Source organism: Notechis scutatus, chromosome 9, assembly GCF_049901735.1.
Source record: "Notechis scutatus isolate UNSWTSFEM ecotype Mainland chromosome 9, rNotScu1.2, whole genome shotgun sequence".
Lineage (NCBI taxonomy): Eukaryota > Metazoa > Chordata > Lepidosauria > Squamata > Elapidae > Notechis > Notechis scutatus.
This window is the reverse complement of record NC_142017.1, coordinates 20,333,340-20,348,093: the sequence shown is the minus strand read 5'-3', so window position 1 is coordinate 20,348,093 and position 14,754 is coordinate 20,333,340. Positions and strand designations below refer to the sequence as shown.

General features: G+C 45.0%; 1 protein-coding gene across 2 annotated transcripts in view; it reads right to left on the bottom strand.

Moving 5' to 3' along the window:
- Positions 1–1,781: 1,781 nt before the first annotated feature.
- The window catches only part of DOK4 (docking protein 4), an 86,199-nt gene continuing 73,226 nt past the window's right edge, over positions 1,782–14,754 (bottom strand). For both annotated transcript variants that reach the window (XM_087971752.1, XM_026680132.2), the window contains 2 exons: positions 11,722–11,845; positions 1,782–4,522 (listed from right to left, as the gene is read on the bottom strand). In XM_087971752.1, the coding sequence (XP_087827878.1) occupies positions 4,395–4,522; positions 11,722–11,845 (252 nt within the window). In that variant the 3' untranslated portion in view covers positions 1,782–4,394. The remainder of the gene's footprint in view (positions 4,523–11,721; positions 11,846–14,754) is intronic.

Genomic DNA, 14,754 nt, shown 5'->3' with positions numbered 1-14,754 from the left:
GGGCGATTTTGTGAGTTTTTGTTTTGACTGGTTGGGTTTTCAGTCTGTACAGAACAGAATTAAGAGTTGGAAGGGACCTTGGAGGTCTTCTAGTCCAACCCCCTGCTCAAGCAGGAAACCTTGTAACATTTCAGATAAGTGTGTCCAGTCTCTTCTTAGAAATCAAAACTTCTGAAGGCAAGCCATTCCACTGGTGAATTGTTCTAACTGCCAGGAAATTTATCCTTAAGTTCTAGGTTGCTTCTCTCCTGGATTAGTTTCCACCCATTGCTTCTTGTCCTTTCCCCAGGTGCTTTGGAGAATAGCTTGACTCCCTCTTCTCTGGGGCAGACCCTGAGATACTGGAAGACTGATATCACATCACCCCTAGTCCTTCATTTCATTAAAGTAGACATACCCAGTTCCAGCAACTGTTCTTCATATGTTTTAGCCTCCAGTCTCCTAACCATCTTGGTTGCTCTTCTCTGCACTCTTTCTAGAGTTTCAGCAACTTATTATTTTGATCAAGAAATAGTCAGATGGGAACAGCCATAACAGCAATAGCAATTTCACTTAGATCTTCACAGTGCTTTACAGCTCCTCTTAAATGGTTTGCAGAATCAGCATATTGACGCCAACAATCTGGGTCCTCATTTTACTGATCTTGGAAGGATGGAGGGCTGAGTCAACCTTGAGCTGGTGAAGATTGAATTCTTGGCAGTCAGCAGAATTAGCCTGCAATGCTGCATTTTAACCACTGTGCCACCGTAGCTCATGACTATTGATTGAGCAATTCCATTAAAAAAAACAAAACACCAAAAGCAACCAAAACATTGTTTTTTGGCAAAGCCAACCTGTGCCTCAACTAACCCCAGCTCAGCTTCGTCTACCTCAGTTTTTCTCTTAAGCATCTGTTTCACCTTTTGTGCCAACTTGATGGCTGCATTGCACACTTAGCACTCCCTGGCTGAAAAATGTTTCCTCTTTCTTAAGCACTAACAAATTGCTAATCTGGATTAGGTGCCTTGCCCTCCTCACTGGCGGGGCGTAAAATAGACGCTGGAGGCTGATCTTCCCCATCACCAGATGTTCTCTTCTGCTGGAAAGACGACTGGCCACCGCTCTTCAATGGAGAAAAGCCAAGAGACATGGCCCTTCACATCAAGTCTCCATAGCCTTGATGGAATGGCCAGTGGGGCACTGTGGTGGAATGTAGTCTGGATTCCCAGGAGGGAGGGGCTGCTTTCTAGAGGGCAATGAGGCAGTGAAGGTTAGATAATTTGCTTAGGAGGAAGAGGGTTAAAGTAGCTCCTCTAGCTTTTCCCAGAGTAGATATGTAATTCTGCAAATAGTTGCTGCTCTCTGGCAAGATCCTGTCTATAGGTGAGGAACAATAAAGGAAGCCACTTTTAAGTAACTCCCATGTGTGTTTTCTTGTTCTTGAGACCTGACAGGAGGGATGCTGTAGTGTGTACCTTGGCAACATCTGGATGGTCATTTGTTCCCCCTCCCTTGCTAGTCCAGTATTTGTCAATCTTAGCAGTTTTCAGGTGTGTAGATTCAAACACGGGTCAACCCCATGCTGGCTGGGGAATTCTGGGAGTTGAAGTCTGCACCCCTTAAAAATTGGCTAAGGTTCAGAGCAGAAAACATTTGAAACCAGGAGCATTGCAAAGATCAATCCCTGCCCACCTCCAGCCTTGAACCCCAGGCTCCAAATTTGCACCCACAATTCTGCTGTGTTTTGAGACCCCTTCCGTGCCCCCCCTTCACGAAAGAAATTGTAAGAGGCAACTCTGAAGCAGTGGTGAGGCTGTGGCTAATTTAATCTCAGGCTCAGAATTGTGTTTCTGTTTTTTGCAGATGGCCTTGGGAAGAAGAGCAAAGGGATTCTGGGGGAAATCATCAGTTACAAAACATTTGGGTGCTTTTCGCAGTCCGTGGTCTCGTTTCCCTTCCTCCCCCCACCCCCCCAATACACTGGCGTTAAAATAGACTTCAACTGGACTTGGGAGCTGAGCTAGAACATCAGCTGATCCTCTCGGTTCATTCCCACTGTTTTCTCTCTCCTGGCTTGGAAACGTCTCCCTTCTCTCAACACACAGGATCCAAAACATGGTTATTTACACATACAGAGAGCACAAGAGAGGGAACAAATATCTCCAGCAATGATTGAGAGGAAAAAAATAAGGAACAAAGGAAAGAACACAAAAACAAACACTACCAATTGTACGACTATAAAAAGATAGCCCTTCTAAAAGTTATTCAATAAATAGTAAAACTAGAAAAACCAATTGCTTTTTGTTTAAAAAAAGTTCAGCATAGGAAATCCAGGTGCTCCATGGAAGCATTTTTCCCCCCAAGATGGCCCTTCCTAAGCTGGTAGCCTCCGAATCTCCCAGGGCATCCAATCACATCAGATAACAGATCATCAGAGTTGGAAGGGACCTTATAGGTCATCTAGTCCAACCCGCTGCCCAAGCAAGAGACCCTACACCACATTCCTGACAGATGGCAGTCCAATCTCTTCTAAGTCTCAAGTGATGGCGCTCCCACAACTTCCGAGGGCAACTTCTGTTCCATGATCCCTTGGCAGTACGGGGCAGCGATTATGGGATTTGGAGTGGTACATCCAGAGGTCACCAGCTTGAAGAAGACTGCCTTGACTAACTACTGGGAAAGGAGGGAGGGAGGTGGGAGGTGGGGAGAAGATGGGGCTGCATTCTCAGGAGAGCCTTTTTGAAGAAGGAAAGTCGAGAGGTTCCTTCAACAGAGTCCCTCAGAGCCCCGGAAGACCCTTCCTCCACTGTGCTTCTGCCTGAAGGCCAAGCCATGGTCAAGGTGCCAGGCTAAAAGTGGACAACCTTTTCAACTGTCCAAGAAGAGGAGAAGAAGCTGGGAATTGGAATAGGGGGGAACCTTCTGGAAGCAAGCAACTGATTGTCTCCTGCCAATCAAAAGAAGGTTGGGACTGACCAGTGGTCCCACAGCTTGTTCGGCTTCGAGGACAGAGAAAGGAGGAAGTGGTCAGCCACTGACCCCTGCCAGAAGCTTGGCCAGGCCTTGGGGTTGTTTGTTGGGGGGGAGTAGAGGTAGGAGATAGACTTGAGGAGGGGCAAAACTTTCCAACTGGAATGTAAAAGAAATCTTCCAACAACCCAATGAAGCCACCTCAAGCTGCTTCCCCTTTTGCCATCACCGGCGTCTGCATTGTGCTGAGGCAATGGTTGGCATGAGCCACAGTTGGTTGAGTAAGCCACATGGGACTGAGTGTACCTGCTAAGCTATAAACCCCGCTTGGCAAACCACAGTGGCTGGGTTCGCCCCACACGCCGAGCCCCAATCAAAGGAGGCCTGTGGCGAAACCCAGTCAATATCTCTTCCCTTCGGGAACAGCCGGGGTCTGTGCCCTTGTGCGAACAGACCTCCAATAGAGCACCCGTGTTCGAAAAGGAAGGCCATCCAGCCCACCCCTCGCAGCTCACGATCTGTCCCCAAATAGCCCCAAGTAGAGCCAGCTTCTGGGCACAGCAAACAGAACCAAGGCCTCAAGCCCCCCCCCGCATCCCACTCTTGTCCTGAGCTGGCAGCCCCACGGAGAGAGCACAGCCAGAAAGGAACTTGTGCTACTGTTACTGAGGGGGAGAGAAAGCTGGCTTCTCCAGGCAAGGCCGAAGCCTCGGTGTTGGGGAAGCACTGGGGAGCAAGCTGCGTTTCCGAGGAGGGCAGGCAGAAGTCCCCAAGGATTGGAGGTGTCTTTTGTTGCTCCGCTCTCCCCTGCAGGGTCGCTGTGCCGAAAAAAAAAACAGGTTTCTTTGGGGGGCCTCCCAAAGACCTGGTTGGGGTCTGCAGCATGGATCGGCAGAAGGAATGAGGCTGTTTAGGAAAACCTGGGCTGGCCGCCCCTCTTCCAGCCCCATAACCCTTCGGGGGGGGACCTCCTTCGGCTCCCAAGTGACGTGGGAAGAAGACGTCAGCCCAGGCCCTGTCCAAGGTGCTGTCCCCCCCCACGTGAGAAAGGAAGACAAACACACACACACCCCCTCCCTGGGGCCGAGCCCTCCCTCCGACGGTCTAAAATATTCTGGCCTTGATGGCCAAGAGATGTGCCTTCAGGGGAGACCACCCCCCCTCAACTCTCTCTTGGATATATAGGATATGCATAAACAATACGATATATTGAAAATAGTTGTAATAATATATAGCTCGTCCTTTGCAGAAGATCTGGATGCCTGCTGACAATCCGGGGCCAAGCCAGGCTCATTGTCCACAGCTCCTGGGCCTCGAACTCTTTCCCTGCAGCAAAATGTCATCCCTTGGGCCTTTCGTGGAAGAGCAGGAGCAGGTGGGGAAAAAAAAAATTTCCTCGGTTTCTTGGCACCCCAACAGTTTTCCTCGCTCGGTATTGAGTGGCCTCATTGGGTAGCCGAGGTGGGGTCTTTGCCGTCGCTTTTCCCACTCTTGGAAGAGTTTGGCTTCAGTAAGATTAGGCGGTTCAGGAGGTCAGTCTCTGAGCTGGCCTGGGGACCAGAGTAGGTGTCACCTGTGGGCAGAAAGAAGAGATTACAGGTAATCAGAGTTGGAAGGGATCTTGTAGGTCATCTAGTCCAACCCCCTGCCCAAGCCGGAGACCCTACGCCATTTCTGACAGAGGGTAGTCCACTCTCTTCTTGAAAGCTTCCAGGGATGAAGCTCCCACAACTTCTGAAGGCAAGCTAAATATACTAATATGGAATATACTAAGGACTGTATCCAATTGCTTACGTCCTTGAGGTGTGTTGACCCTATTCTACTTTTTGTTTTTCGCTTTGGTTGAAAAGTCAAGCCTCTGTCACTGGAATGGTTCCTGTTTGAAAGCTGAAGTTGCAATCTTATGATGAAAAAATAATATAGGGGCCCTACGGATGACTGTGACTTAAGTTATATAGAAATGTTGCCTCTATAACCCCAACATCTATTTACAAAGGTTGGTTTCTTCTCTGGGTAGGTTTTGAGTCAGCTCCCAGCTCAAAGGGGGGGAAATAAACTTGCTTTGGGGACACTTTCCCACAACATATTTTTAACAAATTAACAGAATTTGAAGGGACCTTGTAGGTCATCCAGTCCAACCCCCCACCCAAGCAGGACACCCTACACCATTTCTGACAGATGGCAGTCCAGTCTCTTCTTGAAAGCCTCCAGTGATGAAGCTCCCACAACTTCCAAAGGCAACTTCTGTTCCATGGGTTGATTGTTCTCACTGTCAGAAAATTCCTCCTTATTTCCAGGTTGAATCTCTCCTTGTTCAGTTTCCATCCATTGTCTGGCCTTTGGGTGACTTGGAAAATAGCTTGACCCCCTTCCTCCTCTCTGGGGCAGCCCCTCAAATACTGGAAGATGCTATCATGTCTCACCCTGGTCCTTCTCTTCACTAAACTTTTTCATTAGACTAGAGATTTTGTCTGGTTCAAGAGCCGAGTTCTTTCGTATCAGAGGCACCTACCAATTATGGACCTATAACATTCAACACTGAGCAAACAAAGTAGGTATAAAACAGCTCATAAAAATACAGCAAGGGTAAAAAGGATGCAGATAAAATAGGATCATTAAAATGACAGGAAGTCTTTGGCTTACCACAGTTCATGTAGTGACCGTTCAAAGTTACAATGGCACTAAACAAAGTGACTTATGTCCATTTTTTACATTTACGACCTCTGTAACATCCCCATGGTCACATGGTCAAAATTCAGATGCTTGGCAAGTGGCTCATATTTATGACCGTTGCAGTGTCCTGGGGTCTCGTGACCTTCTGACAAGCAAAGTCAATGGCGAAAGCCAGGTTCACTTAATAACTGGGTTACTAACTTATCCCTGCAGTGATTCGCTTAACAACTGAGGCAAGAAAGGTCATAAAATGGGGAAAAATTCACTTAACAAATGTCTCACTTAAGAGCAGAAATGTTAGGTTCAATTGTGGTTGTAAGGTTGTCAAGGACGACCTGCATATGACATTTGCCCAGGATTTGGCCATGTCAGCTCATTTCCCCTGGCCACCATGAGGTCTGCCTCCATGCATATTGAAGGACCTTCTGTGGGCACTCCATCCCTGGAGGTTTTTAAGAAGAGACTGGACGGTCACTTGTCTGAGATGGTAGAGGTTCTTCTGCTTGAGCAGGGGGCTGGACTAGAAGACCTCTAAAGTCCCATCCAGGTCTATTCTGTTCTAACATTCTGACATCGTATGCACTGCAGTATACGTGAGATGGATTGTTCTCCACATCCACTCCGAGAATCTTCTATAGGGAAGTCGCCTTTTCTTAGATGGTCCTTTGATCTTAAAGTAACTACGAAGAAGTTGCTCCCAGTCTATACAGTCCTCGACTTAAAACCATTTGTTTAATGACCATTCATAGTTATATCAGGACTGAAAAATGACTTATGACTGGTTCTCACACTTATGACCATTGCAGAATCCCCATAGTCAAGTGATGAAAATTTGGGCACTTGGATACGTTGTTAAAAAGAAGTCCTTCTTGGAGGAAACGAAGGAGAAATTTCCTCACAGTGAGAACTATTAATCAGTGGAATGAGTTCCTTCAGAAGTTGTGGGTGCTTGTAGCTCGCACCCCCTTTTCCCCACTGCTTTTCCTTCCCTTCATTTCCTATTTTATTTTCTGTTCTTTGTATTTTATATAATAAAAGGAATAAAATTTGAAAAATAGAAGTTGTGAGGGCCCTCCATCCCCGGAGGTCTTCAAGAAGAGACTGGGCAGCCATTTGTCTGGGATGGAATAAGGCCTTTTGTTTTGGGCAAGGAGTGGGACTAGAAGACCTTCGAGGTCCCTTCCAACCCCATGATTCTGTGCTCTGCGTATGGATGATTGCTGTAGCGTGCCAGGGTCATGGGATTGCCATTTGTGACCTTTTGAGACAGGCTTCCAGGATAGTCAATGGGGAAAGCCAGATTCAGCAGCACAATTCACTTCCCTGTGACAAAAACAAGTTATAAAATTTGGGCATGATTCACTTAGCAGCTGCCTTGCTTAGCAGCAGAAATTCTGGTTCCAATTGTGGCCACAAGGTGAAGACTATCTGTACCTCTTTCTGAAAGAAAAAAAAAAGATTGCACCCAAAGCGGCTGATAGCAATGAGAACTAAATGGAGTCTCCAACCCAGGTGTCCAGTGTGAGGTCATAACAAATGGCGGCCGTGATGATGTAATCAATATGAGTCTATAAAGAAGCTAGAAAGTTAAGATATATTGCCTTTTGGGTGTGTGAATTGCACGTGCGGCACACATTAAAAAGGGTGGGATTCTGATTGCATGAATGTGGCTGCCATCTTGAGGTTTTTTTTATTAAACCCTGCAGACACATTTGACCCAAATCCAGAATGTTCTACTGCTTACAATCAGGTTTGGGAAACTGAAGATGGGGAGAAGATTTTTCTCTCCAGGTGCTGTTTAGAAGCTTCCCATTATTCATCTGCCTATCTGTTTCTGGAAAGTTGAATGCTGGAATAGACAAATCATTGAACAGATTTCAGCAATCGCTTCTGTTCTTGAAGGCGCGGGAAGGATGTCACCGGTGGCTCTCTTGCAAGCAGATTTATCCCACTCTGCCAATATTGGAAGAGAGGAAATTGAGTCCTAGGGATAAGCTGTCCCCTGCAGAGGAATCAAGAACTCCAGGGACCATCAGTCCATCTCTAGCAAGGGAAGGGGACTCAAATAATTCTTGAAGAATGTGGGGGTGAGCAGAGAACTCCAACATCACTCAGCCTCCAGAAGCACAAAGGCTTAATGATGCAAAAGGAGAGAGCTGAAATGCAGAAAGAACAGAATAGCATAGCATAAAATAGAATGGAGTGGAGTGGCATGGAACTAAATAGAGAGAAGAGAGATTCCAAGGAAGAACCCAAAAGAACTTTGTCTGTTCATGACATCTGCTTAAAAGCAGGTCTTCTGAACTGCCACGTTAGCAATTCCAGTACTTGATTGACTTTATTTGAGCTCCGAAGCAGGATTGGGACCAGTTAGAATGGCAAATAAATAGCCCCACAGCTGGTGGAGAAGTAGAAAAAACATCCACCAAGAAGATGCCAACTATGTAGAGCCATCAGGAAAATAATACGGAGAAGGATCACGTCAACAAGACTGGAAACTCAACTCAAAAGTGTCCTTGCATTTTTTCCTGTTTTGTTAATTTTTTTCAGAGCTCACAAACACACAGCTACCTCTCTTCTCCAAGAGAATCTCAAATGCCCCTTGCAAGGAAGCTCTTCGGGTCTTGATAAGAGTTATCTGCTTCTGCCATGAGGCCAGTGGCTTCAGCCTCACCCCTGCCAAGAAATCTCCAAAAGGTTATTCCAGTTCTTAAAAGAAATGGATTGTCTACTTCTGTTTTAGAATTGGAGCCGATCCTGGATGGAACCATTCTGGATAGAGCACCTAACTAAGCCTTTGGTTTGCATCAGACCACTGCTTAAACAATGCTGTTTAACATTAGTGAGCCTTTTGGTTCCTCACTCCGATTCTGGCGAGCTGTTGTTAGACTATGGACTTCTACAATACTGTACTGGTTTCCTTTTCAGATTCAGAAGCTGCAGCTTTGCTTTACAATTTTTTTTTTAAAGTCTTTGGAAGATCACCTTTCGATCCCTGTGGCAAACAAGGCTCAACAAGCAGAATGTGCCAAGTTCTCCAGATCTTCCTCTTGTGGATTGTTTTGACATGTTTGCGGCGACCGGTTCAGGTTCAAAGATTAATGGGCAGGTTTGACTAGATCCAGGTTGAAAGGTTAAAAGGCAGGTTTAACTAGGGCAGTGAGGTTAATGAAGCACCATGAAATCCTTTGGAAGTTTCTAGGCAAACCTATCTCTCCCGGATCTAAATATGCATAAGAATATATCCCACCTTTCAGAACTCTTTTAAGTAGAAATAAATTAGGCGTTTATATTAGGTCTCAGCAGATGAAAACACCTGCTCAGCTTTCCCTGAATTGGAAAGCTAGGTAGGATTAGTCCTACTCAAGGTGAACATGGGACATCTCAGAAGTGGAAGTGAGACTGGAGACTTGAAAGAAGTCCCAGAAGAGGCTAAAGGCAAATGGCTTCTGCACTGTAGCCAAGAAGAATATCTGGATGTCCATGAAGTCACCAAGCAGCTCAAATTCAAGGAAGCTTCAGAGTTTAGAAATATAGAAACATAGAAAACTAATAGCAGGGGAGGAAAAAAACCAGTAGTCCATTAAGTCTGCCCTTTGAGTTTACTTGTTTTTTTTAATTACTTAATTTATTATTTTTAATTATTAGTTTTATATTTTATTGATTTTTTTTATTTTATTTCACTTTTCATTTCTGTCAGAGGGCAGGACATGTAACCCAAGCAACTTTAAACTTGGTGATTGATGACTGACCCACTGCCTCTGTTGGAAGTTGGTTCCAAGCTACCTCTTTCTGTGAAGTAATACTTTCTATCATTACTTTTGAACTTCTCTCCTTAAGTTTAAGGTTATTTGTTCATTTATTTTGGAAAATTTATATTGCCATCTCCTCACCCGTGGCAACTCAAGGCAGCTTACGCCCCCTAATTTAATGTAATTGAATAATCCAATTTAATAGTTTAAATTATACGTAAAACTGATTGTTCCTACTGCTGTTGCGAATTCTTTTATAACTGCTTTATTATGGCCACTATTAACTATTGTCCTATATCGGCAACCTTGGATTCTTTGCTCTTACATTTGAATATTATAAATATCTACATCATTCCCCTTGGGAGCTTTAGTGAAGCCATCAGAAAGAACTTCACAAATTCTTACAACAGAGGAATCGATCGCCAAGATAGAGAACGACTCTGAATGAAGGAGCATTTCAAATAAATGAATTCACTGGACAGGATCCAGACACAATGGAGCTTTGCTTTCCTAGCTCCAGAGACAAAATGGAAAGATGCTCTCTGGAAATCAATAGTGTTTAAAAGTGCCTAACTCTATTTGGACTGAGCCCCGGTACATCAATATGCGGATGGAACACAGCCTGCTGAATGATTGACTTCAGAATATCATCTCAATGTTGCTTTAAATTAGAGCTGTCCTGTCAGCTTGCTTATATTTAGCAGTGTACAATCCAGAAAAAGCGTTTCACGTTCAAAAGGATGCAAGAGCAGTCAAAGAACAGAACACCAGAGATGGAAGGGATTTTGGAGATCTTCTAGTCCAACACGCTACATGAGCAGGAGGCTCTATACATTTTCAGTCAAGTGGCTGTCCAGTCTCTTCTTATAAACCTCCAGCAATGAAGCGCCCATGATTTCTGGTGGCAAGCTGTTCCACTGGTTAATTGTCCTCACTGTTAGGCAGTTTCTCCTTAGTTCTAGGTTGCTTCTCTCCTTGATTAGTTTCCATCCATTGTTTCTTTTCTTGCCTTCTTGTGTTTTGGAGCATAATTTGACCCCCTCCTTTGTGGCAGCCCCTCAAATATTGGAAGACTGCTCACATGTTACCCCTAGTCCTTCTTTTCACTAGACTAGACATACCCAATTCCTGCAACGGTTCTTCATATGTTTTAGCCTCCAGGACCCTAATCATCTTTGTTGCTCTTCTCTGCACTCTTTCTGTAGATTCTCAATACCTATTTTGTATCGCAGTGACCAGAACTGAATCCAATACTCCAAGTGGGGCCTCACCAGTGCAGTAGAAAGTGTGTCATGCCACTGTGGGAGTCTGACTCCGAGGGAGAGGAGGAACAGCCGACAGGGAGTGGAAGTGTGCAGGGGTGGGATCCGACTGGTTTAACTACTGGTTCGGTGATTTACAATTTGCATGCGCATGTGCACCTGACGCGCGCTGTGCATGCGTGTGAATCATCATCAGCTTGCTGCCTGGAGAGCTGAGCAGCACTGTGCGCGGGTGAACAGCGGTTGTAAAAGCACTTTTTCCCTGCTTTTTCAACCGCAGCTGTGCCGCGCAAAGCAGCTGAGGTTGAAAACGCAGGAAATAAAGGTCAAGTAAGAGCCCGGGTGGGTGTGTGGGCCGAAACAGCAGCATACATAGAACTGGTTCTATGTCTCCTGCTCTTCAGAGCTACCGGTTCTACAGAGCCGGACAGAACCGGTAGAATCCAACCACTGGAAGTGTGGCTCCAGAGGTTGTGGAGGAAACTGGGGAAGGGCACAGGCCGGCTGGGCATTCAGAGGAAGACCCAAACCCATCCCTTCTTTATCCTAGGGCATGAGAGGAGGAGTGGATAAGGGAGAAACGTGAATGGTGTGGTCTATGGGGGAGGAAAGGGACCTGATCCCCTTCATGGGCTGCAGCTGTGAGGACTGTTTAAAAGGACAAACTGCGCATGGCCCAGTGCTGGAAACAAAGCATGAAATAATTCTAGTCTTTCAGTTCTTATCTGAGTTTGGTGTCCTTCCCAGTGTGTGTATTTTGATATCTGTGGACATATTCAAGCTCTTATCCTGCCTTGTCTCAGTAATTGCTTCAGTGTGGTTTGTGTTGTTTTTTCTATTTATAATTTATATGTATTTTGAGTTTGAATGGCATTTCTTCCTTTTCGCAACTGTTTGTGGGGGAGTTTTTTCTCCAGTCAATGATAATTGGACCTTTGAAGCCAAGTTGAAGGAATTAAAGGGACTTCACCTGTTTTTGTGACTTTGTTGCTTTTGTATCCCACCCTGGGTCATCACAAAGTATTACTATCACTTCACATGATCTTGAAACTATCCCCGTTGAATGGAAGAAGATGCGCACTCACCCCCATAGCTGGAAGACTCGGCGATGTTCTGTGAGCCGGTGATATGATGCCAGTAAGCACTGCGTGGCAGCATGGTGGTAGGTGTGCAAGGATAGGAATAATGCTCTGTCCCCTTGTTCAACAACTGGAAAAGTAGAAAGAGCAGGAGGTGAGCTTCCAAAATCTGAATTGTTTTAAGGGTTGTTGTTTTTTTAAACTGGTTTTATTTTTTTAAATGGGTCTTTAAATTTTTTATTGGAATAGATTTTCTGAGCTGTAAGATGCCCTGAGTCATTGACTGAGATGGACGGCCATAGAAATTGAATGAATGAATGAATGGATGGATGGATGGATGAATGAAAATGAATGAATGAATGAAAATGAATGAATGAATGAATCTGCAGCATTCAACAAAAGGGCTCTGTACAATGGGGCAAAGAATCCATGTTAAAATACTTCAGAGTTCTCTTGAAGGAGTCTTGCCTATTTCTGTTGGTCTGCCACAAAGGGGCCACTTTATTAGTAGCAATCGTAATAGCACCTAGACTTATATACCATTTCACAGTGCTTTAGAGCCATCTCTAAGTGGTTTACAGAGTCAGCATTATTGCCCCCAACAATCTGGGTCCTCGTTTTACCAAAGGATGGAAGACTGAGTCAACCTTAATGACATGAGTCCAGTTTCTCAAGCTTCTCAAATTTGGAAACTTCAAACTACGTGGAGTTCAACTCCCAGAATTGGCTGGAGAGTTCTGGGAGTTGAAGTCCACATTGTTTAAAGCTGTTATGGTTAAGAAACATTCAGTTTCTTCTGGTCCCTGCTGGCTTTGGGAAGCTGGCACGTCGCAGGAGGTTTTTCCTTTAGAAAACTAATTTAATTGAATTAAAAAGTGGTCAAAACAGCTGTTTTTCCTTCATTCCCCAACCAGCAGCCAAAAGGCATTGCTCTCCTGCATGCTCTGTTGGCACCTTTGAGATGGATGGACGCCAACTCCCAGAATCCCCTAGCAAGGTAGGAGCTCATCTTAAAGTTGCTGAACAACAAAAGTTTTATGTTTTTAACATTTGAAAACTTAATAAAATGTATTTAAAAAAAAAAAGTCTACAGAAGCTGCATTGATGCCATCCCATGTAATCTCATGAAACGTCCCCCTTTCTCAATAACTGCATGGGTTTTTGGTTTTCATATTCCCCTTGGGAAAGCATCGGTCTAAAAAACAAAAGCAAGCATAATACCATCTCACTTTGGATCAACAACCCCCCCAAGCTGTGAGAGACAAGGGGAGATCAGACCAGGTTGGTGGACAGTAGGTTGGCAATCCACCCAAAGAGCCAGAACAATCTTCATTGACAAAATCCTTCTTTGATGGTCTTCTTGCTTGCTACAATCGGTGTTTTGGAAACCTTTTCAAGGAATGTTACCCCCAAACAGTGTGGCTATAAAGAGATAAAGGCACCACTAATGTGGACAATCCTGATAAAAGGCAGGGTTTCAGATAATGGCAGTGTTTGGTTTTTATAGTGCCTTAATCTAGGCTCAAGGGCTGTGTACAACTCCAAAATAATTCTGTTTTTTTTTTTTTTTTTTTTTGCTCTGGGGTGGAGCTGAGACACTTACCTCCCCCTTTAACTCCCCGTAACACTCAAGGCCAAACACGTCCTTTACCCACTGTAGTGACATCATAACCACAACCTCACTCCTTGGAGTCCACAAACAGGGTCCAAAACCACTTGATAAAAAAATAAACCCTAAACAAAGTCAATCTAATGTAGTTACTCAATTTCTCCATTCCATATGACCATCTAATTCAGAGGTGGTATTCAGCAGGTTCTGACCGGTTCTGGAGAACCGGTAGCGGAAATTTTGAGTAGTTTGGAGAACCGGCAAATCCCACCTCTGACTGGCCCCGCCAACCCCATCTCTTCTCTGCCTCCCATCGAGTCCCAGCTGAACGGCTGGGTCTCCTTTGGTTGCCCCGCACAGGAGAACAGAGCTGGAAAGCAGGTTAGCGGGGTGGGGAGGGAAGGGGGATTTTACAGTATCCTTCCCCTGTCACGCCCACCAAGCCACGCCCACATAACTGGTAGTAAAAATTTTTGAATCCCACCATTGATTCTAATTGCTGATGTTTGGCACGACAGGTGAGTTAAGATAGTTATATCAATTAATGATGTTAGACCAGTTTTTCAACCTTGGCAATTTTAAGATGTGTGGACTTCAACTCTTCAGCATGGCTGGCTGGGGAGTTCTGGAAGTTGAAGTCCACCAGTTTAAATTTTCTAAGGTTACAAAATAATAGAGTGAGACAAATGACCCTTCGCGTCTCTCCGATGCTTTAAAGAGGTTGAAATATGTTTGAATAGTAGTAGCTTGGGTTGGTAGCTGGGCTGTTGGGCTGAGTTTGGCAATTTGGTTGCAAAATGTTTTGTCACCATTCGAGGAGACATCGTCAGTGTGTTCTGAGTTGTGTTCGTCTGTCAGAGACACTGGCCTTTAAATACCTTTTTGCGTGAGGTCTCAAGAATCAACTTCCTGCCGGCTCAGACTCCCTACCTCCCTTTTCCACTCCTCCTGTGAGCTGTAGGCAGGATTTATACAGCTCGGTTTTGCAAGAGATGGATGACTTCCCATCTCTAAAGAACAACCTTCTACCACTTTCCGAATTCCCAAAACCAGCAGGGAAGAGAAAAAACTCAGTGTTTCTTAAGCTGGTGGTGAAATGCTACCGGTTTGGCCTGGTTCACCTGAACCGGTAGTAAAAAATAAAGCTCCAACGATCAGCTGAATGAAGAAAGAAAAGTGCAGGATCCTCTTAGCTGATTGGCAGAGCCTCAGCTAGTGTTTGGAAAGCTGCATGGGCCTGCGTTAGGTGCGCATACACGCGAAGCGCATGATCACCAAACCGGTAGGGAAACTGGTAGAATCCCACCACCGTGGTGGACCTCAACTCCCAGAATTGCTGGCTGGGGAATTCTGGATGTTGAATCCCACATAGTTTAAAATTGCTAGGGAGCTGAAGTCCACATAGTTTAAAGCTCCCAAGTTTGAGAAAC